The sequence below is a fragment of the Carassius auratus genome, chromosome 17 (genome assembly GCF_003368295.1).
Source record: "Carassius auratus strain Wakin chromosome 17, ASM336829v1, whole genome shotgun sequence".
NCBI classification, from domain to species: domain Eukaryota; kingdom Metazoa; phylum Chordata; class Actinopteri; order Cypriniformes; family Cyprinidae; genus Carassius; species Carassius auratus.
In genome coordinates, this window is record NC_039259.1 from 24,779,963 (window position 1) to 24,806,989 (window position 27,027).

Consider the following 27,027-nt stretch of genomic DNA (forward strand, 5'->3'; position numbering starts at 1 on the left):
TTGGTCTAATCAGACTGTGATGCTGCATGCCAAATATGGACTGAATGCTAATCTGTGTATGCTGTGTCTCTTGTAGTCTTCTGCAGAAGGCCAGGACAGGAAAGACTCGGGTTCAGCAGGAACTGTTGGATAGGGAAGGTGTGGAGAGAGGGCTGAGTCTTGTCAAGAGCTGGATCCAGGACTCCAGGGAGCTTTTGCTGAACCCCACATCTGATCTGAACATCCTGACACAAGAACTGGAGGTAAACAAAATATGTGAATTCTGTTACCAGCAATAATTGTTTGACAGCTTGTCATTATATTGCTTGTATGTTAAGAGAGTTGAAATGAAGTTAAATACATGGCATGCAGTATTTCTGCCTAGTGCAGGATTTATTGTATACTACACATTTAGCAAATATAGTGTGTCATCCTGCATTGCATGCATTTAGAAGATTTGACCATTGTGTATAATGTACATACTATGATAACATCATATAAATAAAATGGTTGTATAAATTTGATTTTAAATTGTATCATTGTGAAGGTGATGCATGGAGAGCTGATCACTCATCGCCAGAATGTGGATAAGCTCACAGAACAGCAGCAAAGTAAATACCTGGACCTGTACACTATTTTACCGTCTGAGATCTCAATGCAACTGGCTGAAGTGTCCCTGGCACTGGGATCCATTGAGGACCAGGTACATAATTACCCTTTTCTTTTTGGATTAATACGCAGTTTCTCATTAATTCGTTGGAGACATATTTACATCAACATTAGCATATTTAATAAAGCCTTATGCAAGATATAAAAAATGAATCATATCTTTAGGTTCAAGCCAAGGAGAGAGACATCCAGAAGACCAGAGTTATCAAAGAGGAGTTCAACTCCAGAATTCATGACGTGTCCGAAAAATTGAAGGCCATCTCTGCCTCTCTAAAGGAAAAGGCCACTGATATTGACCAGGCCAAAGATGAGGCCAGAGTATGTTGTTGCATCCCAATTATAGTACAATTTATAATATTTATTTTTTATATAAACAAATTTCCCTCTTTTGAATGAGCATAAAGTACTCTGACTGTATTCCTAGAGTCATTGTGATGAACTTGAAGGCTGTGGACGAAATCTCGCTGAGCTAGAAGCAGCAGTGCAGGACTTTGGTCGTCGTAACCCTCTGATAGCCAGGCAGCTGGCTGATGCAATTGCCAGATTACGAGAGATTCATCATCAGACTCTTCGACTGGCTGAATATAAGACAATATGGCTGAAGAAGGTGAGAAGATATATTATAGTATGTTAAAATAGAGAAAATAAACATTCAGCTAATAGAACAAAAGGTACAGCCTCAGCCTATTTCCAACAGGCTAATTGCTTTTTTGACCTTTTAATTAGAGCCTTTAATGCATTGCATGTGATGTGGTGTGGCTTTTTCTCTCAAGGCTGATGCACACCTAGACGAACACAATGAGATGTTTGAGTTCATAGTGAAGTGGACAGACAAAGCCAAGAGCTTGGTGAAGGCCAACATCATCTGGAACTCCTCCTCGCACCTGCAAGAGCAGATCAGGGTGTATCAGGTGAACCACAATACACTGAAGACATACAGTATATAACATGGAGTCTGACTGCAGTTGTTTTTGTGAAATAACCTTCCTGTGTTTTTGACCCTGCAGTCTGTACTGCGTGAGTCGCGTGAGCTCCATGGTGACCTGGAGGTCATGCATGAGAAGGTGGAAATACTGTCTGAGATGCTGCAGGTGGAGGCAATGGGACAGCAGGTGTCAGAACTGAGCCGCCACACTGAGGAGCTGGAGCAGAGCATTAGATCACGACTGCAGAGTCTGCAAGACGCAGCAAAGGTTTGAAGTGTTTTGTTCTGTTAACTACACTATTCTAACTCCATTTTTGCCATGAAGATAGTCTCAGATGCTGACATGACAATGAAAATGATAAACTAACTATCAAACTGGTAACTACACTGAAGACTTTTTCTCTAGCTCAGCGTGACTGCATTTGTATTTGTTTCAGGATATGGAGAGGTTTGAGAGTGAAGTGAAGGCCCTGCATGTGTCGCTGGATCAGGTTCAAGCCACTCTCACATCTCCTGAACTGGCTCGACTGAGCCTGAAAGAACAACTGACTCAAAGACAGGTGCATTTATCTGTCTTGATCCTCAAGAAGCATTTATTTTCCTCGTTAAGAGACCCTGTAAAAGGTTTTATATAATACCTATAATTCCAAGCATAACATGCTTGACTGAATGTTAGATGTTGGAAACCAGGAAAGCTTTAAGGAATAGTTCACCCAGAAGTGTACTTACCTTCATGTCATCCGACATGTAGATGAGTTAGCTTCTTCACAGGAAGCAGGTTTGGGGAAATTTTGCATTACATCACTTCTGTGGTCAGACTTTAATTTATGGACTGGAGTGGTGTAGATTATTGGGATGTTATTATAAGATGTTTGGACTCTCATTTATGACGGCACCCTTTCACTACAGAGGATCCATTGGTAAGCCAGTGATTTAATGCTACATTTTTGGATGTAGCATTTTCAGCAGGGTTTCATTTTTGGGTGAACTTTTCCTTTCAAGTATGCATAAAGTAAACATAATTTGAAGTATACTCTTCTACGTAAATAAGACTTTGGCTGTAGTGTAACTGGTTAAATATCTGGACTGGTAACAGAAAGGTTCTTCTGATTAATTATTGAGTGATTTCCATCAACTTGTTTTTGCTACATACATATTTTAGTTTGGAAGGGAAGCAGATTTGTTCTTATAAAAGAACACCATTTAAAAAAAATGATCTATTTTTCAGCGTTTGCTGGCGGACATGGAGAGCTTCAAGCAGCAGGTGGAGGCTGTACAGGAGTGTCAGAGCGCTGTAAGAGTCCCTGAGGAAGTGGTGACCAGTCTGTCCATCTGCCGCACTGCTCTGAATCTGCAGCAGGAGGCCAGTCAACTCCAGCACACCGCCATCCAGCAATGCAACATCCTGCAGGTAGGAGGAGCTGCTGCGGCAGCAGATGGGAATAAAAACACTGTTTACCAGCCACCAAACACGTCTGAATTTTCCCGGATCATGTGTTGAGTGCTTTTAACTTATTAGGCACAAAAGCTGTGTTTGTTTGTTTTATGATCTGTAAAAAAGTATTATAAATTAGAGATGTATTTAGAGGAAGTAGATAATGATAATCAACTTTTACGTGAGGTAACTATACAATGGTTCAGTTTCTATTTAAATATGTCAAAGATGTCTGAAAGAGGTTTGGGGTGTAGTAATTATAATTAACCTAATAATGTAAGTCCAGTAGGACATCCCCGTAATGATATTAAATAAAAAAAATGTATGTATTTGTTTGATGTCTGTTTAGGAGGCAGTGGTGCAGTATGAACAGTACGAACAGGAAGTCAGAAACCTGCAGGCCATGATTGAAGATGCTCACCGGGTCATTCAGGACCAACCTGTGAACACCAGCAACATCCAAGAGCTGCAGGCACAGATTAACCATCATGAGGTGCATTTATTTACTATTATACTATTTATTCATATTTTTCATTTGAATTTTAAAGTTATTTTTAATTATTTTTTTTTTATAATTTTGTTATATTCTTTTGTCATTTTCTTCCATATTCCTGTATAGCTTTTTATTTATTTATATTATTTTTTTATATTTATGTTATTTTAGTTCAGCATTATTTCAGTCATTTTCATTTATTTGTAAAAATATTAATCAAAAACAAATAAAATATTTGAAGAGTTTTAGTTTTAGGTAAAGATTCCATCTTTGATGAAGTGAGAATGATATTTAGATCGGAGATGCTACACTGTCTGCTAATCTTGTTTTTTTGTGTGTGTTTTAACATCTACTGTTTGTGTTTAGTCTGACTGATCTTTCCTGTTTCTTGCATTAACCTAAATGGCAACTAAATAACATCTTCTGTATTCTCTTTATTTTTATCCGAACAGGAATTGGCTCAGAAAATCAAGGGCTACCATGAGCAAATTGCATCCCTGAACTCTAAGTGTAAGATGCTGACGGTGAAAGCTAAACATGCCACCACGCTCCTGTCAGTGAGTGATGCAGAGGGTTTAACCGAGAATCTGGAGGAACTGGATGGTGATGCTACTAAAAGAAAGACCCAATCACAACTCTCCGTATGTATCATTATCCTGAACACAGGCATGACAGTGTAATTGTGGGAAAAGGAAACAGACGTGAAACAGAAAGTGTTACATTTTTAAAAAGCAATTGCGCTTAGTTCATAAATTCCAAGTAACCCTATGATTACAAATCATGTTTTTAATTGACTAATTAAAATGTTTGTCTTGTATTAAAAATAGATTATCATCCTTAAATCAAGATACATTTTCTTGACAAGCAAATTACTTAAAATATTAGGATTGTTACCCTTTAAAAAAGGTTTTCAAGTTAATCCAAATGTAGTTTTTAATATTGAAATGGTTTCATGAAATCAAAACAAAGGTACTAATTAAGTGAATGATGCAGAATAAGAAGTTGACTTCTGACTCTCTTACCTGAATTTGTACTTTTCTCGCTGTGATCTTTGCATGTTATAATCAATTAACTGTACAGCTCTGTGAACTGATTGGCTGATATCTTCTGCTCTCTCTTGTGATGCTGTCAGATGTCGGCTGGTTTCTGTCAGTCTCTCCTGTCTCCTGTGACAGAGGAGTCAGGCGAGGAGGGCACCAGCAGTGAGATCTGCTCTCCTGCTTTCTGTCGATCTCTCTCTCCTATCACTAACACAGAAGCAGCTATTAGCAAGGTATTAACAGAAGAAAAAAAAATGTGTTGCTTGATAGGATTTCTAGCAGACCTGTACTGCCTTTATTTTATTAAAAAAAATTTTTGCAATTCCCAGTTTCACCTTAATTTTATTCAAAAAAAAAAAAAAAAAAAGGTTTGGAATGGAAATTTAACACACTATCTTATATGTTATTTATACTGCAAACTAGTTGCAATGCACAACATCATTATTTGTTGTGTAAAAGTGTCTTATCTTTGTCCACCACATTCAGATAATGCATACTAATTACCTATTGATATCCAAAAACAGAATCAAATATTTTAAATAAATAGTTTTAAATATTTTTATTTCAGTTTTAGTAAATAGCAATATGCTCTGTTTGTATAATGTGCCTTTTGGTAAATGTAGCGGGAAATTATTGACTATAATTGACTATAAAACTGAAATCATTTAAAAAAAAAATATTAGTTGAAATAAAATAAACATTAACTGTCGCATTTCTTATTTCAATTAAATTTAACCTTATGTGCTAAAATAAATCGAACCAAAACCGAAATAAAAACATTCTAAAAACTAAATAGACATATCTTATGTCTATATAATTTCTATACACTGACAAAATGTGGCTTCAAGATTTATCCAACACTTTACATTTGGAAAGAATTAGATATTTGTTGAAGGACAATCTCTCAGGTTTTTATAATATTTGGCAACCCTTCATAGACTTCTTACAGTCAGTATCTGTATAAACACTTATTTTCTTTCATTTTATGTATATAAACTTTTATTGTACTTCTTGCTACAAAATTGTATTCAACTTTTGCACTGTATGTCCTTTTTTAATTTTTTTATGTAGTGTTTTTCTTTATGTATGTACATTTATAAAAAAATACTTGAGCCTCTTATATACTGCTGATTGAAAATTATATAATATGTATATGCTCAATAAAAAAATGTTTCTATATAATTTCTATATATAAAAGTTTAAAAATGACAGTAAAAAACAACAACACTCAGTTATTGATGTTATTATATTATATTATAATACGCTTCATTTGAACCTGAATCAGTATGGTCTGTGACAGACAGCAGTGCAGTGACTTTGCAGTACATTAACATGATGTATTTGTTCTCTCTTATTTATCATCATCTTTTTGGACTGTCCTAAATCTAGATGTCCATGGGAAGGGCCACTCTCACCAGAGCGCCCATCCAGGAGCTGTACAATCCTGCGCTGGAGTCTGTAGCGAGCTTAGATGATCTTCAGCGCTCGTGGGAGACGCTGAAAAATGTGGTACGTGTGACTTTTCTGGTCAACAGTCAGATGCACCAGGATTTCACATCTGGTCTTTGGTAAGTTTATCTCTTTGTTTTACAGATAAGTGAAAAGCAGAAGACGCTCTACGAGGCTCTGGAGAAGCAGCAGCGCTATCAGGGCTCTCTACAGACCATCTCGACTAAGATGGAGTCCATCGAGACCAGATTAAACGAGCCCCCCATGCACGATCTCAGTCCTGACAGACAAATGGTGCTACACCAGGTGAGATGATTGAAATACTAAACTCTAGCTCCAGCTGTAGACCCTAAGAGATTCATAAGAATATTGATGCACAACAAAAACGCCATACTTGCGTATTCCTCCAGAATCAGATGGAGGAAATTGTCAAACTGCAGAATGATATAGATGAGCTTCAGTCCAGCTTCACAGAAGAGCTGATCTCTGATGCGGTGGACTCGGACTCTGCGGATCAGCTGGCCATGCAGTCCACGCTCACTGTGCTGTCCGAGAGGATGGTCACCATCCACATGAAGGCTTCTGGAAAACGCCAACTTCTTGAGGTATGCCTAGAATCATAATTAAATAACAAGTCTAGTTTTGCAGTATTTTGCAAACAATAATGTAAGCAAAAACGTTATTTTCTGGTAAGGGAAGCTGCAACTTCAGTTGTAGTTTTGAAATGCAAACTAGGTGCCTATTAAAAAAGTTAGTTTGGTTAAAAATTAACTATTTCACCTACAACATTTATGCTTTTGAAATAAGCCTCTTATGTTATGTTATGTTCACCAAGGCTGCATTAATTTGATTAAAAATATAGGGGGAAAAAACTGTAATATTGTAAAATAGTATTGCACTTTAAAAGAGCTGTTTTCTTTCTGAATATATTATGTCAAAGCAGAATTTTCACCTTAATTACTCCAGTCTTCAGTGTATCCTTCAGAAATCAGAAATCTAATATGTTAATATGATGCTAAAAAACATTTTCAGTGTTGAAAACATTTGCTGATAATCAAGATTGTTTGATCAATAGAAAGTTCAAAGAAGGAGCGTTTATTTGAAATAGAAATAGTTTGTAACATTATAAATGTCTTCACTGTCACCTTTGATCGATTTGGTGCATCACTGCTAAATAAAAGCATTAATTAAAAAAAAAAAAAAATCTTTTATTTTTAAAGACATTCATCGTAAAGTTATGGTGAATGTTTTCGCTCATGTTATGCATGCTGATGTGTGTAGGAGCGACAGAGTGAACGTGTGGAGAAGCAGCAACAGGTGCAGGATTTGCAGCGCTACCTCAACCAGGCAGACCAGCTGGACCAATGGCTGCAGAGCACTCGCAGTGACATCACTTCCTGCTCTCAGGACTCAGACATGGAAGAGCAACTCATAGACTGTCAGGTTAGAGCGCCCCCTAAAGCAGACCATAAAATGTCTATTCTATGAATTATTTACAGATTGAAGTATTAAAGAAAATTTATTATTTTATGTTATTTATGCCTTCTTTTTTTATGAGTTTTGTTTAATTCCACAGGACTCAAGGAAACTTTTTTTTTAATCCGTAAACAGCAGTATTATTAGAGGACCTCTGATTCTTAAGCGTCTGTGGCACGAGCTGTAATCAGATTATGTAAATGTCTCAGCGTAACACCGTTCACAGTTATAATGGCTTTAAGGGTATTAGAGGATTCCTGTGAGAGGATTGGTGTTAACTGGAAATCGGTTCCGCCCCTTTTTACATATTCATGAGGGTGGCTGCAGCATTAATGGGGAAAGGGGCGGGGCTACTTTTGCCTTCATGGGAAGGTTACACTGTGCAACATCTCGACTTTTAATTGCAAGCTTGTGCATAGTCTTAACATTTTTTAAGCGAATTTTGGATACAACTTTAAGTATTTTTAAACATTTCCATTATCCTAAAGAATGAATGTTTACTGGGAGCATGGCACGTGAGGGATTAGATTAGGGATAATGTACAGTGCTGCAGGTGTTAGTAAGGGCCTGGGATGAGAGCGGAAGAACCATGTTTGAGCTGGCCTCGCTTCTGTTGCTCCTGCAGAACATGCTGCTGGAGATCGAGGAGAAGGTGCTGGCTCTCTCCGAGCTCTCCAGACACAGCGAGAATCTTCTCCTGGAGGGCCGGCCGGAGAACAGGGAGGACGCGGAGCTTCTGGCCAGGAAGCTGCGTTCACTGAAAGGAAGCCTGATGGAGCTGCAGAGGATGCTGCAGGACAAGCAGATCAACATTCAGGTGCCACTTGAACTCTGAATCAGTTTTTGGCTCAGTGTCCGAGAGGTTCATTTGAATCTTTAAAAACATAATTTGAGGTGGTACCATGGTGTGGTAAAAGTGTGTTAGTGCTATTATACTTATATTATACTGAATAATTAACTTATGCATTTACCATATATCATATAATTACATTAGATGGTTCTCCAAGAAAGTAAAAAGAGTATTACAATGCCTAAAAACACATAGTATTATCATGATACATAATAATAATAATAATAATAATAATAATAATAATAATAATAATAATAATAATAATAATAATAAACTTTATGTAGACTCTTTTTAATAAATTGAATCTTAACATGGTTCACAGGTGAGAATAAAAATATTTATGTAAAGTAAGCATGAAAGCAATAAAAGCAATAAAAAAAAAAAACTAAATAAAACCAAATTACAATAAAATCATAATTTAAAGAATAAGACATATTAAAATAAAATATTAATTAATTAAAAACAATTAATTAAAATGTTTTGTAGAGAAACGGTTATAGTTTTTACAGTTTTAGAAAACTCATAAAGAGTTTTTCTTAAGTAAAGTTTAATTCATGATTTTGAAATGTAATTAAAAATTATATTTCAATGCAAACAAACTGATTATTACAAAAATGTCATTTATTAAAACTAAATATAATTTATATTGTTTGTATAATATATTATTTTAATAATATTATTCAAATTTTAATAATGTTATTATAATAAAATACTAAAGTAAACACGATATTAAACAGGTTCTATTAAAATAAAATAGATATTCTATAATAAAAATAAAATATGATCAAGACATGTTTTTTTTTTTTGTGAGATTCTCTAAACGGTTTGTCTTTTATGTCCTGCAGGCGACTTTAATTTGGGAGGAGTTGAAAGGCCCTCAAAGAGGAAGTGTAATAATAATATATCTCAGCTCTTTTGCTTGTCACTCTATATGCAGAATAATTCAGCAGCACTGGGTTCGGTCTAAATATGACAATCTCCTGCACGGCTTCCTATTTTCCTGCTATTATATAAAAGAATATTGCAGAATGATTTGTAATAGGATGATCGTTTGATTTTATGATCATGATTGAGTTTCAGCAATATGGTTTTCGATATTCGTGACTATTAATCCAACTATTTTTCATTTTCCCTCTCCTGCAGGATTCCCTCCAGGAGCCGTCAGACTCCAGTGAATCAGACTCCAGTCTCTCCCAGGGTCCAAACATGCAGGACTGGCTGGCCCAGGCCCGCTCCACACGCAGCCTACAGCACCAGGACACCCTCCAGAAGCAGAAGGTATATCACATGTGACAAGACACTAGTTTTGTGGTTTAAAAAAAATAAAATAATGGATCTAGAACTATCAACATCGTGTCCTCCACTTGGACTGAACCTGTAGTTGTCGCATTCATCAGGAAAGCATCTGCTAAACAAGGAATGATAATATTGTTCATTCAGGAGCTTGAAGAGCAACTTGCAGAGCAGAAGAAGCTGCTGAAATCTGTAGCGAGTCGTGGAGAGGAAATCCTCACCCAGCAGGCGTCACCCGTCAGAGCCAGGTACAATAGCACTTCTCTTACATCTTACTGGAATATAACTGTTCCCTCAAATGTTTACATCTCTGACTCTCTCTTCACAGTTCTGTCTGTCAGATGTTCTGCAGTGCGACAGAGATCCTCTCGCCTGATGTGGAGCAGGAGGGAGACGTCCAGGCCGTGAAGAAACAGAGGAGAAAGAGATGGGAAAGTCTAAAAAAAGACATGGCCACTAAACTACAGCTCCTTATGAACACGCTGGAGCAAGACAGCAAACAGCCGGTACAGTGACTCCTTACTGTGTTCACATGAAGCTTCACAAGCTTTGAGATTCAGAGTGTGTCAAACTAACAAAGTTCCTTCACGTCTTAAATCTTTAGCATTAAATTAAATCGGTTCGTCATTAGGGGATGACCTGTGTGAACCCATGAACCAGTCTCAATGTTTTTTAGCGGTTTTATAAATTTAAAATTAAACATTTTAATTGGAAATATTTTGCCTGATTAATCGAGATCGCCATAAAACAAACAAAACAAGACCTGTAAATATATTTAATGAACACATCTCATACAAGATATTGCATATTAAATTGTATTTTTTAGAGATTATACTATAACTAAACTTATGCAGTTGGTTCTAAAAAAAAGTGTTTTATGCATGTTAGTTTTTGTTGCATTTACACCATTTTGACCAGCATTTTCAACTGTGTTGAAACAATGAATCATTTTTGAAGTAAGTGCTTTATTTGATTCAAAGTTTTAAAAAAGCTTTGTTTCTCTCAACACTAGTTCACATAACTGAAATGTAAGAGGGTAGATGACGAGAAGCATGAACTCTTTTTAGCTTCAAGTTTTTAGCTTCAAATGCATACATTCTTTTGCAGATCACAAAATTCATAAAGTGTGACAAATTGATTTCTTCCATGAAGTCTTTGAATTAATATTAAATATCAATTATTATTTTTTGATAAACTGATAGTTTTTAAAATCCTAATCTGCATGCTGAATATTACGCACTTGGCAGACACTTTTATTTAATTTGACCAGTTCATGCATTTCCTTGAAATAACCAGATTAGTCTTTCCTCTCTTTTCCTCTCTTTTTATCAGTCTATGTTAAACTTTAGCACTATTCTTTTTGTTTCCTGGCTGTCCTTCAGGGAATATTACTGCATAACTGTTGTAATAATCAGAAACTGCCTTTGTTGGTGAAACAGTTTTACTCCAGAACTGCTTGTGTGAAGACTGCAGCTCCGGTCTATAAGAGAGAGACTCATGTCCAGGACAAGTCCAACCTGATGTCTCTGCACAATGAATTCAGTCAGACAGCAAAGGAGATGACTCCTCAGGTAGACACTTCTGACTTTTTGATACAAACAGTTGTGACTGAATGTTTACACCCTTTAACCACGGTAGAATCACTGATAATGTTCGTGCTTGAGTTACTGACGCGTGTGTGTCATTGGTGTCATGGTAAACACTAGGTTATGTCTGATGGTTTGTGCAGGCCACAGAGCGAGAGGTCGTTCTGATGGAGCAGCAGCTTTATTCAGCAGTCACAGCCACGTCCTCGTGGGTGGATGATGTGGAGAACACACTGTTTTCTGGCCCTGTGCTTCTGACGGAGAACGCTGAGACGCAGCTCTCCAACCACGAGGTCTGAACAGATCTTACTAGCTAATAACTGATTTACTGTGAGACAGATAGCCTTCCTCTAGAAGTTACTAAACTTACTAAAAATATAAATCAGTTTGTATCTTACATAGAAATAGAAATGCATCTCAGTAGTCTTAATATATATATATATATATATATATATATATATATATATATATATATATATATATATATATATATATATATATATATATATATATATAATTTTATTTTTTATATATATATTTCTCCTTAGATATATTTCTTCTGACCTGGAAATTACATGGAATTCTTAAAATTGGATAAGATTATTTTAATATTAGTCATTTTAAGTAGACTATTCATTTGTGTATTTTTAGTATAATTCCCTGTATTTTTAGACAATTTATAGTATAATTAAATTAATAATTTTAATAAGATACATTTTTGGGCAAAGTACTAAAGCTTTGCTAATAGTCAGTGTTGTTTTATATACTATTACTGTATTTATTAATTGATATAGTTCTCTGTTTCATTTTAGTTTTAGGAGTTTAGTTATATGCTTAATATTTATATATGGTTCTAATTAAATTTTATTTCATTTTTTGTAATTTTACTTGCCATGGCAACATTTCTAATTTTTAGTTTTTTTAAGTCTATTATATTAATAATAATATTTAATTTTATTTCAATGAACGGAAATTATTTGTAATAGTTTTACTTCACAGTAGCAACACTGCTAATTTACAGCTAGAGCTGTAGATTTAAATAAAGCACATTTAAATAAAATTGTCAAACAGGTGGCATTGTGTACTAGGAATATTGTTGGCACTGTAATTAATTACTTATACTTCTGTTTTGAATAAAAGCATCTGATAATGCATACATGTATAAATTAGTTAAATTGTCAAACACTTCCTTGCATTACAGACATTGGGTAAAGAAGTGACGGAGGTGACGAGGCAGCTCAGCCGAAGCGAGGGGCTGATAGTCGGCTCTGTGGGACTCTCTGAGGATGAGCAGACCCTGATGAAGGACACCCTCGACTGTCTGACTCGACGTCTGGGAGCTCTGGACTCAGCACTGGACCGCCGCTGTGACACCATGAGGAGCAGGATGCGGGAGCTCACAGCTTTCCAGGTGGGAATCAGGCACCGCTCAGTTCTGTACAACAATTCAGCACAGTGACATCATCTCAGTTCCTGTTTCTTTTCAGACGGAGCTGCAGCATCTCTTTACAGCGCTCAGTGAAAGCAAGTTCCAGATTATCCAAAAAATGGCAGGAGTGCTTGATCACACAACAACTAAACAGATTGAAGTAAGAAAGAATAATTCATATTTGATTATTATTGAATGCATTAGAATAATTAGCAATTACTAATTGTATTTCATTATTAGATGTTGTCATATTTATAAACAGTGATTGTAGTACTATTCCATTACAGTTTTATCTGTATACTATTATAATATTTATTAATATTTAGAAAATTTTTATTTTTTCATTTAGGTTCTTTTATATTTCTATTTCTATTTCACTATTTATTATTTCAGTTTTTATTATTTTAGTACTTCAACTTAAAAAAAAAAATGTTCAGTTAGTTGCCAGCATTTAACATTTTTGTCTTATATTCACATATTATTTTTTAGATTTATTTTTTAGCTGTTCTTTGTGTAGTTTTAGTTAACAGTTTACAGTGCATCCAATCATATCACAGTGAACTCACTTTTGTTCTGACAGATCATTGCAGAAGCAGAGGAGACGCTGAAAGACTTTGAGCACAGAATAGCAGAGCTGAAAGCCAGAGGGGCGGAGCTACAGCTGGACCAGTTCTCCACCAATGAGCTGCTGAAGCTACAGGTAACAACCAATCAATGATGTCAACAAATCTGTCAAACGCTTTTGTGTTCTCAATTACTCTGAAAACAGAAGCATATGAAGTAGTCCCAAGTTATACTGGTTTAGAAATAAAATAGCTGAATCTTCTCAAAGTGGTCTGTGTGTTCTGGACAGGATGCTTATGAGGAGCTGGTGATGACGGTGGGCTCTCGACGGAGCGGGTTGAACCAGAACATGGCACTGAAGAATCAGTATGAGCGAGTTCTGCAGGATCTAATCGATCTGGTGGACACGGCCCAAGATAAGATGAACGCGGACCAGAAGATGATCGCCAGCTCAGTAGAGGATGTGCACAACCTTCTAGACAAACACAAGGTACACCAAACACCCAACTACGTCTTGTTTGTCTAAAAGATGTCCTTCTGATCCTCACATGTCTCCAAATGTTTCATTTCCAGGAATTTTTCCAAGGCTTAGAATGGCACACGGTCCTCACCGAGACGTTCTACAAAAAAAGCAGTGCCTTTGTTTTGCCACGTGAGCGTCAGACTCTGGAGGAGACACTAGCTCGGGCTCAGGATGTGCTTAAGCAAGCGCACAAGAAAGGAGTTGAGCTGGAGTGCATCTCAGAGGTAACAACGTTTCTAAATTAAAGAGACAGTAAAGACATTCATATTGTTAAAAGATTTTTATCGCAAATATATACTGCTCATTTGAACTTTCAGTTCATCAAAAAGTCCTGGAAAAAAGGCATCATGGTTTCCACAAAAAATACAGATATTTACATATTATATTAATAATAAATGTTTCATAAATAGCAAATCAGCATAGCAGAATTAATTCCTGAGTTCAGTTCCAGAATTAATTCATGAAGGCTGGAGTATTTATGCTGAAAATTCAGCTTTGCATTACATAAATCAATTACATTTCACAACATATTTAGATAGTATTTAAATAGTTATTTCAAATATTTATAATATTTCACAATAGTACTATATTCACTGCATGTTTGATCCAATAAATGTGGTTTAGGTGACCATAAAGAGACTTTCAAAGCAATTAAAATACCCTGTCGACCCCATAAAAGTATGAAACTGTTTTTTGTATTTGTATGTTCCTCTGACTTTATCAGACGTGGAGTCGTCTAGTTTCGGACTATCAGACCCTGTACCGACTGCTAGAGGCTGTGGAGGGCAGTCTGCCGACCGCTGGCCTGGTGGAGGAGACGGAGGAGAGACTGGAGGAAAGAATAGAGCTCCATCAGGTATGTAATGAAGTCATGAATCTTCATGGTCCATCCTTTGTTAGGATTAGTTGTAATGAAGTCTAGAGTAACTTTCTAGCATGGGTATGATCGGTGCATTAGGATAGATAATCTGATCATACCAGATCTGTATCTGATCGACTTGACCTTCCATTATCATCACGTTAGGCCCTTAAAGCCAGTCTGACGGAGCACCAACACAAGCTGCATCAGGTGCTGGAGGAAGGCAAGCATCTTCTGTCTTATGTGAGCTGCTCCAGCCTGGAGAACCAGCTCACTCTTTTGGGCGAGCACTGGCTCAACAACTCCACCAAGATCAACAAAGAGCTACAGAACCTGGAATCCATCCTGAAGCACTCAACCAGGTCGGGAACTGATTTTTTTTTTTTCTTTTTTTGAGCGATGCATTGTTTTATTAATTTTATTTCAGAATCTTCATGATGAGATGTGCTTGACTGTCACAGGTATAAGCGTGAGTCTGGTGAACTGAGTCGCTGGCTACAGGAAGCTCTGGAACGCTTGGAGTTCTGGAACACACAGTTTGTTGCTGGTCCTCAGGAACTGGAGACGGTTAAAGACCAGCTATCAGCTTTTCTGGTTAGTTAGACTGGTGCAGTGTTAAGAAATCACAAGCATGGGGTGTTTGGGATGTTGGTACATTTGTTCAAGTGGTTTCACTGGAAAACCTCACTGGTTCAAGTTTTTATTTTATATATATATATTTATATATATATAAAAAATTAAATGAAACACAATAAAAACATAATCTTTTTTCTAATAAATATGGTCCGAGAAACTGGGATAAAAAAAAATAAAAAGGTAAATATATATATATATATATATATATATATATATATATATATATATATATATACACACACACACACACACACACATATATATATATATATATATATATATTTTTTTTTTTTTTATTTTTTTTTCAGTGTCTCGGACCATATTTATTTAAAAAATGTATGTTTTTATTGTGTTTTATTACATTTTTTAATCATTTATAATTATTATTATATAGATTATTACAGTTAGATGTATTTGTCAAGGGAAATAGTTTAAAAAGAAGCTTTAATTAATCATTACTAATTATTAATATCTTTGCATGCTCATGAGGAAGTCACTCCTTTCATGTGGTTTCATGCGTCCTCTTGTCTTCTGTGCAGGATTTCAGTAAGGAGGTGGAGAGCCGCTCCAGTCTGAAGGCCTCAGTGGTGAACGAGGGAAACCAGCTGCTCAGACTCAAGAAGATGGACACCACGTCCCTGCGCTCTGAACTCGCCCGTCTGGACTCTCAGTGGTCTGACCTGCTCGCCCGCATTCCCACAGTTCAAGAAAAACTCCACCAGGTACTGACTGCTCTCTAAACAAGCTTATCTGCTCCAATAAATAGGATTCGTTTCACTTCTGGGGTTCATTGGTGCTGTCAGATCTTTCTTAGTCTGTCGTTTTTTTAAAGATATACTTTATGTTTGATGTTTTAGTCTCAGATGGATAAGCTAGCATCTCGTCACGCTATCGCTGAGCTCGTGAACTGGATGTCATTGATGGAGAGAGTGATAGAAGAGGATGAGGAGAATCTCAAAGGGGCTGTTGGGTCAAAGGTCATCCAGGAGTACCTGCAGCGATACAAGGTGAAAGCATTTACGGTTTTACCCCTGTTAGAGTCTACGAAAGCTCTGTTGTATTTAAGTGGGATATATTTTTCCAAAGTAATCTGATTTCATGACAATCATCAGAAGTGTACACAAGAGTAATTTTGGATTTTTATGTTTTGCTAACTGTTTTCTCCATGCTGTTGTCTTTTTCTTTCTGTAGGGCTTCAGAGTGGATGTGAACTGCAAACAGCTGACTGTGGACTTTGTCAATCAGTCAGTGCTCCAGATTAGTGGTGCGGATGTGGAGAGCAAACGCAGTGATAAAACAGATTTTGCAGAGAAACTGGGCGCTATGAACTGCCACTGGCAGACACTGCAGACACGTATCACTGAGAGGGTGAGACTTCATGAAGTGTGTGTGATCTTATAGTGTGCATTCGCTCAAATCCATGCCAGCGCTCATATTTCTCAAAACTGTCATTGTTGTGGAAACGTGCTTAGTGTCACATCAGGGTCAGAGCAGACCTTTTTCCACAGGTTTTTGGAAATGTGAGCTGTTCTTGCAACTCGCTGTTCTAAATGATAGGATTTGTACGATGTATGGTGATCTTTTATATGTTAATGACATGAATTAGGAGTCGTTTATAAGGCAGAGAGCTGAAACTATACAGTTGCACCCAAGTTCAAAATCATTTGCAATTCATAATTTCACATCTGAAAGAGAGACGTACATGCACTTTCAAACTTCAAACTTTGCATCATCTTATAAATGAGGCCCCAGATGCAGCTCATACATACTATATACAGTTTTCAAACTCTATTCAGACTTTTGGTAGATAGTTGAATTCTGAGCAGTTCTATATATATTTTCTATATATATATATATATATATATATATATATATATATATAGTAAATTCATTTAAATAACACATACACATACAATTTATAAAAAAAAAATAGATATTTGGATATTTGAAAATATACTATTAATTTTAAAAATTATTATCCATATTTAATTTTTTGTTTCCAGATAAAAAAACAGCATGTTCTGCTATAAAAAATAATATAATATTATATTATGTTATATTATATAATAATATAATACAATAATATAATACAATATAAAAATAAATATATTTCAATTGATCTTGTTTTTTAAGCATTTTTAGTAATTATTAACTTAGCATTTTGGAAGGTTTATGAGGCCTTCTGATTGAGAACCACTTTAATAGTTAAATTTATTTTATATTAATTAATTAAAATAAAATAAAAATATTATTATTATGTATATATATATATATATATATATATATATATATATATATATATATATATATATATATATATAATTTTTTTAATTTATTTTTTAGTGCATGTCAGAGATGATGCCATTGTAATATTTGCATACTAATTTCATTACATAAAGATGTATTATTAGTGCTACTATTTGGTACATTATTGCTAAATTGTATCGCACATTTTTTGTTGTTTCAGTTACAATATCTGGAAGGCTTGTCAGAATCCTGGGTTGAATACGAGGGTAAAGTTCAGACTCTTCAGGCATGGCTGAACGCTCAGGAGGACAGACTCAAGAGAAAACACAGGATTGAGAACTTATCCTCTGTGCAGAACGCTCTCAAAGACTGCCAGGTTTGACCCGTTGACCAAACACGCATGCTTCTTTTATTCAACATGACCTCCATGACTGGAATACAGAATTTCTCTCTTTTTGTCACTTCAGGAGATGGAGGAGATGCTGAAGGAGAAGGAGAAGGAGCTGGAGAGAGTGGAGGAACAGGCTTGTGCTCTCGTCCAGAATAAGACCGACGAGGCCTGTGCTGTGGTCATGGAGTCTCTACAAGCCCTGAACAACACATGGGCCAATCTGGACCACCTCGTACTTACTGTTTTAATTAGAGCATAATCTGATTCTACAAGTATCTTTATGAAAGGGTATAGTGTTTATATCTGGGTTTCTGCATGTCAGTTGTATTTGTATTGCTGTGTTTCAGATCGGACAGCTCAAGATCAGTCTGGAGTCTGTCCAGGACAAGTGGAGTCAATACAAACAAGCGTCTGAAGAGATCAACGTCTACCTGATGGAGGGACGCTACTCTGTGTCCCGCTACCGTCTGCTCACAGGATCTCTGGAGGCTTCGCGGCTACAGGTGGAGAGTCTGCAGGTAAAACAAGTTCCAGGTCATCTGCAAATCGTGGATTTAAAGTGGAAAATGTCTCATATTGTTTCCTTGGACATCTGTAGAACCTGCAGGAGGAGCTTGAGAAGCAAGAGAGCAGTCAGAGGAAGTTTGGATCAGTTACACATCAGCTTCTGGAGGAGTGTCACCCGTCTGTGTCTGACACGCTCAATAACACACTCAAAGACATTAACGCCAGGTGCAGTTTTTAATTTTTTCATGTGTGGGTCTAAGACTACAATGAAAAACATATCAACTGAAAAATGCATGTTTGTAATCCAAACTGCAAGCTTGCAAATGCAAAGTCAGTTTTAGGCTCGAGTGGTTTTGTGAGCGAGGTTGATGTAATAAAAGGGTGTTTCGTGGTCTTCAGGTGGACCAGTCTGCAGGAGGAGATCGTGGAGCGTCTGAAGAGCAGTAAGGCTCTCCTGCAGCTGTGGCAGAGCTATAAAGATCTTCATGGACAGAGCGACTCCAGCATCCAGACACTAGAGGAGAGAGCAAACCAGATGCTGAAGACAGCCAGCCACAAAGACATCACCGAGGAGGAAGTGTCCACCTGGATCCAAGACTGTGCTGTGAGTCTAATATTGATTTGGATTATGTTGTATCTGTTAACATTAACAGTAGTTAATGCACTGACATGAACAACAAACGTTTATAAATGCTGCAAAAACATTGTTTTTTAGTTTGTGAGTCAATGTTAATGAGACTTCATTGTACAGTGTTACAGATTATTAACATGTTCATTGTTCACTTTCATAAGAATCATTCTTATTGTGTACTGTAGCAACAAAACTTCATGTTTATACGTGAACTTGACAATTTTTGCATATTTATCAAGTGATCGGTTACTTCTTTTATCTGATATATTCTCTGGTTTGTCAGGAGTATCATTAATACCTACATCCAATTGTTTATTTTTTAATTAATTTCAATACATTTTTCAAATGTTTTTTTTTTTTTATGTAATGCCTTACAATTAATTGTGTGATATACTCTCATAAATGTTTATGTATTCTACTAATGCACTAAACATAAATTCTGAATTTCATATTCATCCTCAATCCAAGCTATGGATGCATTTAATTCATCCATGATTATTTTTAATGAATTTAATATTTTTAGATAAGATTTTAATGTCTTAAATGAGATGTATGCTCTTATAACTTATACTAAATTGTAATATTTTACTTTTACGTAATACTAAGTATTATAAATCATTAAAACACATAATCAATGCTATAAAAAATAAATCATATCATGCATTATACATTTAATGGTTTAAAAATGGTTACCATGAGTAAGTTAGGTATCGTGCATTACAGCTGTGGTTATGAAACAATTACAATTACAGAAATAATTACAAAAAAGTTTATTTTGTGTAGTATATGGCACTATAGATATGTTTATGATGCATTAAGAATATCTGGACATTATTTATGATTTAAACCCTCTACTGTAAACCCTGTAGAATACAGAAGTGGTTTGTGAATAGTGTTTGTGGACCCTAAGTGTTCACTATGCACCAATCATAAATTCTGAACAGGAACTACTTACATGCATGTTTTTGTTTTGTAATCAGTCCAGTACTTTCCTCTGATCCCGTGTTCCCTCAGGAGCTGCTGCGCTCTCAGGCTCCCGTCCAGGCGTCTCTGCAGGTTTTACTGGAGCTGGGAGAGCAGCTCAAACAGCAGGTGGACACCTCAGCTGCGGCCTCCATCCAGTCTGACCACCTGTGTCTCACCCAACGCCTCGGTGCTGTAGAGCAGAGCCTGAGCCGCCAGCAGGTGGCGCTGCAGGTGAGTGAAGAAGAGCATTCAGTGCCCTGTCAGAGTGTTCGAGTGTTTGGTACTGAGGGGTTTTCTCTCCAGGCTGGGGTTCGTGACTATGAGACGTTTAACGAGCAGTTAGACTCTCTGTCCCGCTGGATCGTGGAAGCTGAGGAGGTTCTGAAAGGCCAGGATCCCAACGGCTCCTCTGACCAGTCACTGATCCGGGACCGCATGGAGGAACTCAAGGTATACACCAATGAAGATCTGAAAAATCTGATCCGTGTTGTTATAGGTTTTTAAAATGATTTCATTTTGTTTCACAAGAATTTAAATAAAGCTAAAATAAAACATAAATAGTTTTAAAAAAATGTTATAATTAATTATAAATTATAAATAATAAAATATTTTGAGATGAAACCATTAAATTATTAAAACTGAAATAAAAAATGGATTAAAATCATTAAAGCACATAAAATGACTAAAAATGTAAATCTAAAATCTAAATATAATAAAGCTCATTTGGAATATTAATAAATACTACAGTAGTAATTAATACATTAATAACGATCAAATAAAACTTATAAAATATAAAAATTACTAAAACTAAAACTGAAAAAAATAAATTATTTTAAAATGAATTAAAATCATTAATTCATGTAACAAAATTAAATCACAATTAAAATGTGAAAAATAAAAGCTACAGTAATTCAGGAAACTATAGTAGTATATTAATAATAGCGAAATAACCCAGGATCAGGTGGTCTATATGTACACTGGGAGTCAAAATATCAGACACAGTTGATTGAATTTATGTTTCTATTTATATTCAAATTCCTTTGTTCCATTTTTTTTTGCTGCTGTATGTACTCAATTATTTTTGTACAAAATTGCTGTACTGAAAAAAATTAAAGCAGTTTTTAATTGATTCACTTTTTTTAATCAAAATAACAGAATATCTGAAAACTGAAATTGTGCAATAACTTAAATTGACCAGACCAGTAATATTAATTGGCCACCAGTGTTTTTGTTTATTTTTTGTTGTTGTTTTTGTTCAGAAACAAATGCTGAAGTTCAGCAGTATGGCTCCGGATCTGGAGCGACTGAATGATCTGGGTTACAGACTCCCTCTCAACGACTCGGAGATCAAACGCATGCAGAACCTCAACAGAAGCTGGTCCAGCACCTCGGCTCAGACCACTGAGAGATTCAGGTTTGCTCAGGCTCATTATAAAGAGAGGTTCAATCTCTCTTAAATACCCTGCATGGTTTTTTTAGGGCTTCGTGGAAATACACAGCACTACAGTAGATATTGTTGTCTAAATTCTCTTCTCAGCAAACTTCAGGCGCTGCTACTACAGCAGCAGACCTTTCTGGAGAAGTGCGAGGCGTGGATGGAGTTCCTGGTGCAGACGGAGGAGAAACTGACCGTGGAGATTTCCGGAAACTTCCAGAGCCTGATGGAGCAGCAGAGAGCTCATGAGGTGAGACGTACAAAAGTGACGTGACATACAGCCAAGCATGGTGCCACATACTCAGAATTCGTGCTCTGCATTTAACCCATCCAAAGTGCACACACACAGCAGTGAACACACACACCCAGAGCAAAAAAGCAAATTAGGAGTTGCAAACCTTGCCTAGATACTAATAAATGCGCAATGTTACAGCTGTTTCAGGCAGAGATGTTCAGCAGACAGCAGATCCTTCACTCTATCATCAGCGATGGACAACACATGCTGGAGCAGGGACAGGTGGACGACAGGTGAGCGACATCATCAGATATATGCATGCGCAAGATACTAGCATTCAATATACCTGAACACACTGAACGCTCATATCGAACCTGACCCGTGTCTCTAGAGATGAGTTCAAGCTGAAGCTGGCTCTGCTCAGTAACCAGTGGCATGGGGTGGTGAGACGGGCACAGCAGCGCAGGGGCATCATAGACAGTCTCCTGCGGCAGTGGCAGCGCTACAGAGACATGGTGGAGAAGCTGAGGAAGTGGTTGGTGGAAGCGTCCCATCAGGCCGAGACCCTGCAGGCGTGTGCACCTGTGCCACTGCAACAGGCACGAGCCATGCTGGATGCAGTTCAGGTAAGCATCCTTTGACGTTAATATGCTTTTGTGCTGGCTGTTAGCGCCCCCTCCTGACGCTCTGTTGATCCTGCAGCTGAGGGAGAAGGTTCTGCTGAGACAGCAGGGCAGTTACATCCTGACGGTGGAGGCAGGGAGACAGCTGCTTCTGTCTGCTGACACACGAGCCGAAGCCGCTCTACAAGAGGAGCTGCTCGACATACAGGAGCGCTGGAGACATGCCAACGTCCGCCTGGAGGAACACAAGAAAGAGCTGGCCGTCCTGCTCAGGGTACAGATCTCTATCCCACCTGTTCTCTTCATTTGCAGAATTTATTGCTGCATGTCTGGATAAGTTTAATGATTCTTTTCTTTCAGAATATTCTTAAATTGGAAATTGATGAAATCAAAAAAATCATTGTCTAAAAATAATGGGAAATAATTAAAAAATGTATCAGACAAACAATATGAAACCCTGAATATTACACTACAGTGTTCCTAGAAGTTCATGCTCTTAATTATTTTTGTAATTGTTTGTTTAAATGCATATTTGGTTGCTAAATATAAAAACTTAATAATTATAGTAAAGGTATAAATATAAATATCATAAATAATATTAAAAATAAAAACGCAAATAAATATTAGTTAATAATAATAATATTAAAATACAAGTTAAAATACTAATACCAGTATTATTATAGTCAACTAAAAATGAAAGGGAAAAAAAATATTTTGTTATCTTTCATAACATTTTTATATTTTAGATTAGAGTTAGATTTATTTTGAATAAGCTAGTTCTTGTTTTCAAGTAAAATAATAAATTAATTAAAAAATCTGAGATATTAAAAAAATGTAATAAGCATAACCTAATTACTAAAAATTTTACTAAAATCCAGATGAAAATGTAAAACTAATATATAAAAATTTTAGAATTTTAATTCTAAAATAGGGTGTTTTTTTTTGTTTATTCTAAATTTGATTGTACTTTTACTGTCACCGTAATTCTGTCAAATATTTCTATCTAATGGTTCCAGGGGTTATTTTGCTCTCAGACACGTCTGCATGAGTTTTCTACATCTCTAGCCTAATGAGTTTAAAGCTTTTTTTTTTTCAGATGATAGGGCAATTCATGATACTGTAATTGTAAATATGATGTTTTATGTACCCAGAACCCACTTTGACTTGTTTCAAACTGTGTGTAGGATTGGGAGAGATGTGAAAAAGGTATCGGGGGATCTCTGGAGAAACTAAGAGCTTTTAAACGCCAGCTGTCCCAGCCGCTTCCAGATCGCAATGAGGAGCTTCAGTCTGAACAGATGCGCTGCAAGGTATGCAGAGTTCAGATTCAGTGAATGACTATGGAATGATGCGACATAATAAACGCCCATATCCTGCAGGACCTGGAGAGCATGTTTGACGGCTGGAAGGAGGATCTGACCCATCTGACGGTGTTGAGAGAGTCTCTGTCCAGTTTCATCAGTCCTGAGGATCTGCGCGTGCTGCAGGAACGCATTGAGCTCCTGCACCGCCAGTGGGAGGAGATCTGTCACCAGGTACACATCTAACCATTAGGTGGCGCTGTTTCACTACATATGCCTGCATGCTTGGTGCAAACGCTTTCAAAACCTTCCTAGAGATCAAACTAATGCTCTCTGGGCTCCATAGGAAGCTCATTAGGTTTTCTAACACCATCCATAAATCACTGCATCAAAGTTTGCTTTGCAGAACATATTATTATATGTTTTTGGTAGTAGAGAGCAATTTCTAAGCGCTCAAAGTGAAACTTAAATGCAAAGCATGAAGAGTTTTATGCACCTTCTGTGTTTGTGGCATCCGGTGCGTGAGCTGAGGCACCACAGGAAGTGAGCGTACGTTTGATATCTCCGTAGACACATTTAAATGTAGGCACAGGCTGTCAGAAACTCTTCACTCATGCTTTATTTTTTTTTTCTGGCGCTCTGGTAAGAATGCCCTTCTGTCTTTATGGTCTGATTTTGGGAACATGTAACTGTACATTATAGAGATACAGAGAGACTTTGTGCCTTAATATTTAATTGAATGTAATTAGATTTGGTTTAAATGCTCAGCCGTGTGTGTGTGTGTGTGTGTTTGTGCAGCTGTGTCTGCGCAGGCAGCAGGTGAGTGAGAAGCTGAATGAATGGGCCATCTTCAATGATAAATACAAGGAGCTGTGTGAATGGCTGACGCAGATGGAAAGCAAAGTATCCCAGAATGGAGACATCAGCATCGAAGAGATGATCGAGAAACTACGAAAGGTAGCGATTAAATATTACATGTCTTTTGTGTTATACAGTGTGTGGAATGTTTATATATATATAGAGAGAGAGAGAGAGAGACAGACTGTTACTCATAGTGAGGATGTTTTTCCATGTCTCTCAGGACTATCAGGAAGAGGTGGCGGTGGTTCAGGAGAATAAACAGGATCTCCAGCAGCTGGGTGAACGTTTAGCTCGGGCCAGTCATGAGAGCAAAGCCTCAGACATCCAACACAAACTGGGGAAAGTCAACGAACGCTGGCAGCACCTGCTCGACCTCATTGGGGCCAGGTACTGGAACACACACCGCGATTATCAGCACTATCTCACGCAAAATTCATTTCAAAATGATTGAGGTTTGACACTTCAGATTTCCTTTTAGATTTTAATAATTTCATTTTGTAATTCTTTGGAATTTTGTGGGTTTTATTCATTTTTAATAATTATTTCTTGTCACGTATGTGAATTTTGAATTTGAGTTTTAGTTGTAATTTTAGTACATCAAGTCGCTAAATGGAAGTGAAAAATGCTGCCTTGGGAACCAGTTTAGATCAAATAAGCTTTATTAGAATTATAAATAAGATGTTTATATTTTATTTGATTTGATCATGTTTTATTTGTCTTTTTTTTGTTACATATAACGTATTTACTGTAAATGATATTTTTTGCATCACAGTAATGAGAATGGACATATTTTATTAATGATAATTCTGTAGTAAATTGCCATGAAAATATGTCAATGCAAAACAGCTTTAGGTCAGCAGATTTTAAAACACAAGTGACCCTTTCAAAATGAGCATCCAATTAATCGGTCTATACCAGACCAGTCCATCTTGTAAATAAGAAAATGATTCTTAATCAAATTACATAGATAAATAAAGGTGAACAAATATTTTTAAAAGTGCTGTATTAGATGTCGTCCACAAAGCTGCAGTAGGTAACTTTTGTAAAAATATATTTTTTACATATTTGTTAAACCTGTCATTATGTCCTGACAGTAGAATATGAGACAGATAATCTGTGAATAAATCAAGCTCCTCTGGCTCCTCCCAGTGTCCTATTGCCATTTGCAGAAAGTCATCCACTCCTGGTAAAAAATAACCAATCAGAGCTGCGGTCCGTAACTTTGTTTGTGTTCAAAATGTAGAAAAATGTATATAATAAGCGAGTACACCATGAATCCATTTTCCAAACCGTGTTTTTAGCTTGTCTTGAATCACTAGGGTGCACCTATAATAAGTGTTTATATTCGGACTATTTTAGATTGCTTCGGGGGTACCGCGGCGGAGTAACCCAGTACCTTTGTGATTCTTCATAGACATAAACAGAGAGAAGTAGTTCCGGCTACAATGTTCTTCCGCAAGACGCAAGCAGTTCTGTTTATTAACCGCTAGAGCGTCAAAAGTTACCTTCCGCAGCTTTAAGAGCAGTGTGTATATTCACTGATTTTAACTATCACTCTAACTATAATAACCCTGATGTAAGATAGTATATATGTAGACAGTATATTGTATTGTGAAAAGGCTGATAATATGTGTGTGTGTTCAGGGTGAAGAAGCTGCGGGAGACTTTAGTGGCCGTTCAGCAGCTGGATAAGAACATGAATAGCCTGCGCTCTTGGCTCGGCCACATCGAGACCGAACTGTCCCGTCCCATCGTGTACGACACCTGCGACTACCAGGAGATCCAGAGGAAACTAGATCTACGGCAGGTACACACACACACACACACACACACACACACACTGCATTCTGAAAGCATTCGGATGAAGCATTATTCATGGCCTTGGTTCAGGAGCTGCAGAGAGACATCGAGAAGCACAGCACAGGTGTGGCGTCCGTGCTGAACCTGTGTGAGGTGTTGCTGCACGACTGTGACGCGTGTGCTACAGACGCCGAGTGTGACTCCATCCAGCAGGCCACACGCAGCCTGGACCGCCGCTGGAGGAGCATCTGTGCCATGTCCATGGAGAGGAGACTCAAGTACGGCCATCAACCGCACCGCACCGCATCCCTTTTATTTCTCATTCCATTTTATTTTTATATTTATATTTAGCTTTGATCTTTAGCATTTAAAAAAGTTTTGCTCTACATTTTTATATATATATATTTTTATGTTAATCTATTTCAGCTTTATTGCAGCTTCATTTCAATTAATGAAAATAATTGTTTTTATAGTTTTTTTATTTCCGTTTCAGTTTTACTAATTTTATCAGTTCATCTTACATTTGTTAGTTCCCAAAGCAACGTTTCTAAATTTAGTTTGTCCTGTGTTTATATTATATTTTGTTTTATAATTGTATATATTTTTTTGTTATTTTATCTATTTCAGCTTTATTGCAGCCTTATTTCAATGAATGAAAATGATTTTTAATAGTTTTATTTATACTTACATTTAATGATAACAATTCACCTTTGTGTTGTTGTTCATGTGACTAATGACAAATTTAAACCTTTTATATTTTGTATTTTATTTTATTTGAACACTCTCAGCTTTCATGTTTATTTTTAATTTGTTTAATAAAAATG

General features: G+C 36.6%; 1 protein-coding gene across 10 annotated transcripts in view; it reads left to right on the plus strand.

Moving 5' to 3' along the window:
- The window catches only part of syne1b (spectrin repeat containing, nuclear envelope 1b), a 102,196-nt gene that overhangs the window by 61,797 nt on the left and 13,372 nt on the right, over positions 1 to 27,027 (plus strand). For 8 of the 10 annotated variants that reach the window (XM_026286576.1, XM_026286583.1, XM_026286581.1 and 5 more), the window contains 50 exons: positions 77 to 242; positions 527 to 682; positions 814 to 966; positions 1,073 to 1,255; positions 1,422 to 1,559; positions 1,656 to 1,841; positions 2,011 to 2,133; positions 2,802 to 2,984; positions 3,358 to 3,501; positions 3,954 to 4,142; positions 4,634 to 4,774; positions 5,931 to 6,050; positions 6,135 to 6,296; positions 6,401 to 6,595; positions 7,272 to 7,433; positions 8,092 to 8,283; positions 9,460 to 9,594; positions 9,757 to 9,857; positions 9,938 to 10,115; positions 11,049 to 11,180; positions 11,339 to 11,488; positions 12,397 to 12,606; positions 12,683 to 12,784; positions 13,205 to 13,324; positions 13,478 to 13,678; positions 13,762 to 13,935; positions 14,436 to 14,567; positions 14,736 to 14,932; positions 15,032 to 15,164; positions 15,746 to 15,928; positions 16,064 to 16,213; positions 16,398 to 16,574; positions 17,674 to 17,829; positions 17,921 to 18,076; positions 18,192 to 18,362; positions 18,443 to 18,576; positions 18,751 to 18,955; positions 19,997 to 20,179; positions 20,252 to 20,398; positions 21,208 to 21,362; positions 21,486 to 21,633; positions 21,817 to 21,911; positions 22,010 to 22,244; positions 22,321 to 22,515; positions 23,426 to 23,551; positions 23,621 to 23,776; positions 24,341 to 24,499; positions 24,624 to 24,790; positions 26,048 to 26,210; positions 26,294 to 26,481. In XM_026286576.1, the coding sequence (XP_026142361.1) occupies positions 77 to 242; positions 527 to 682; positions 814 to 966; positions 1,073 to 1,255; positions 1,422 to 1,559; positions 1,656 to 1,841; positions 2,011 to 2,133; positions 2,802 to 2,984; positions 3,358 to 3,501; positions 3,954 to 4,142; positions 4,634 to 4,774; positions 5,931 to 6,050; positions 6,135 to 6,296; positions 6,401 to 6,595; positions 7,272 to 7,433; positions 8,092 to 8,283; positions 9,460 to 9,594; positions 9,757 to 9,857; positions 9,938 to 10,115; positions 11,049 to 11,180; positions 11,339 to 11,488; positions 12,397 to 12,606; positions 12,683 to 12,784; positions 13,205 to 13,324; positions 13,478 to 13,678; positions 13,762 to 13,935; positions 14,436 to 14,567; positions 14,736 to 14,932; positions 15,032 to 15,164; positions 15,746 to 15,928; positions 16,064 to 16,213; positions 16,398 to 16,574; positions 17,674 to 17,829; positions 17,921 to 18,076; positions 18,192 to 18,362; positions 18,443 to 18,576; positions 18,751 to 18,955; positions 19,997 to 20,179; positions 20,252 to 20,398; positions 21,208 to 21,362; positions 21,486 to 21,633; positions 21,817 to 21,911; positions 22,010 to 22,244; positions 22,321 to 22,515; positions 23,426 to 23,551; positions 23,621 to 23,776; positions 24,341 to 24,499; positions 24,624 to 24,790; positions 26,048 to 26,210; positions 26,294 to 26,481 (8,007 nt within the window). Of the gene's footprint in view, positions 1 to 76; positions 243 to 526; positions 683 to 813; positions 967 to 1,072; positions 1,256 to 1,421; positions 1,560 to 1,655; positions 1,842 to 2,010; positions 2,134 to 2,801; positions 2,985 to 3,357; positions 3,502 to 3,953; positions 4,143 to 4,633; positions 4,775 to 5,930; positions 6,051 to 6,134; positions 6,297 to 6,400; positions 6,596 to 7,271; positions 7,434 to 8,091; positions 8,284 to 9,164; positions 9,207 to 9,459; positions 9,595 to 9,756; positions 9,858 to 9,937; positions 10,116 to 11,048; positions 11,181 to 11,338; positions 11,489 to 12,396; positions 12,607 to 12,682; positions 12,785 to 13,204; positions 13,325 to 13,477; positions 13,679 to 13,761; positions 13,936 to 14,435; positions 14,568 to 14,735; positions 14,933 to 15,031; positions 15,165 to 15,745; positions 15,929 to 16,063; positions 16,214 to 16,397; positions 16,575 to 17,673; positions 17,830 to 17,920; positions 18,077 to 18,191; positions 18,363 to 18,442; positions 18,577 to 18,750; positions 18,956 to 19,996; positions 20,180 to 20,251; positions 20,399 to 21,207; positions 21,363 to 21,485; positions 21,634 to 21,816; positions 21,912 to 22,009; positions 22,245 to 22,320; positions 22,516 to 23,425; positions 23,552 to 23,620; positions 23,777 to 24,340; positions 24,500 to 24,623; positions 24,791 to 26,047; positions 26,211 to 26,293; positions 26,482 to 27,027 lie in introns of those variants that run through there. The other 2 variants (XM_026286579.1, XM_026286582.1) reach the window with 2 other exon arrangements.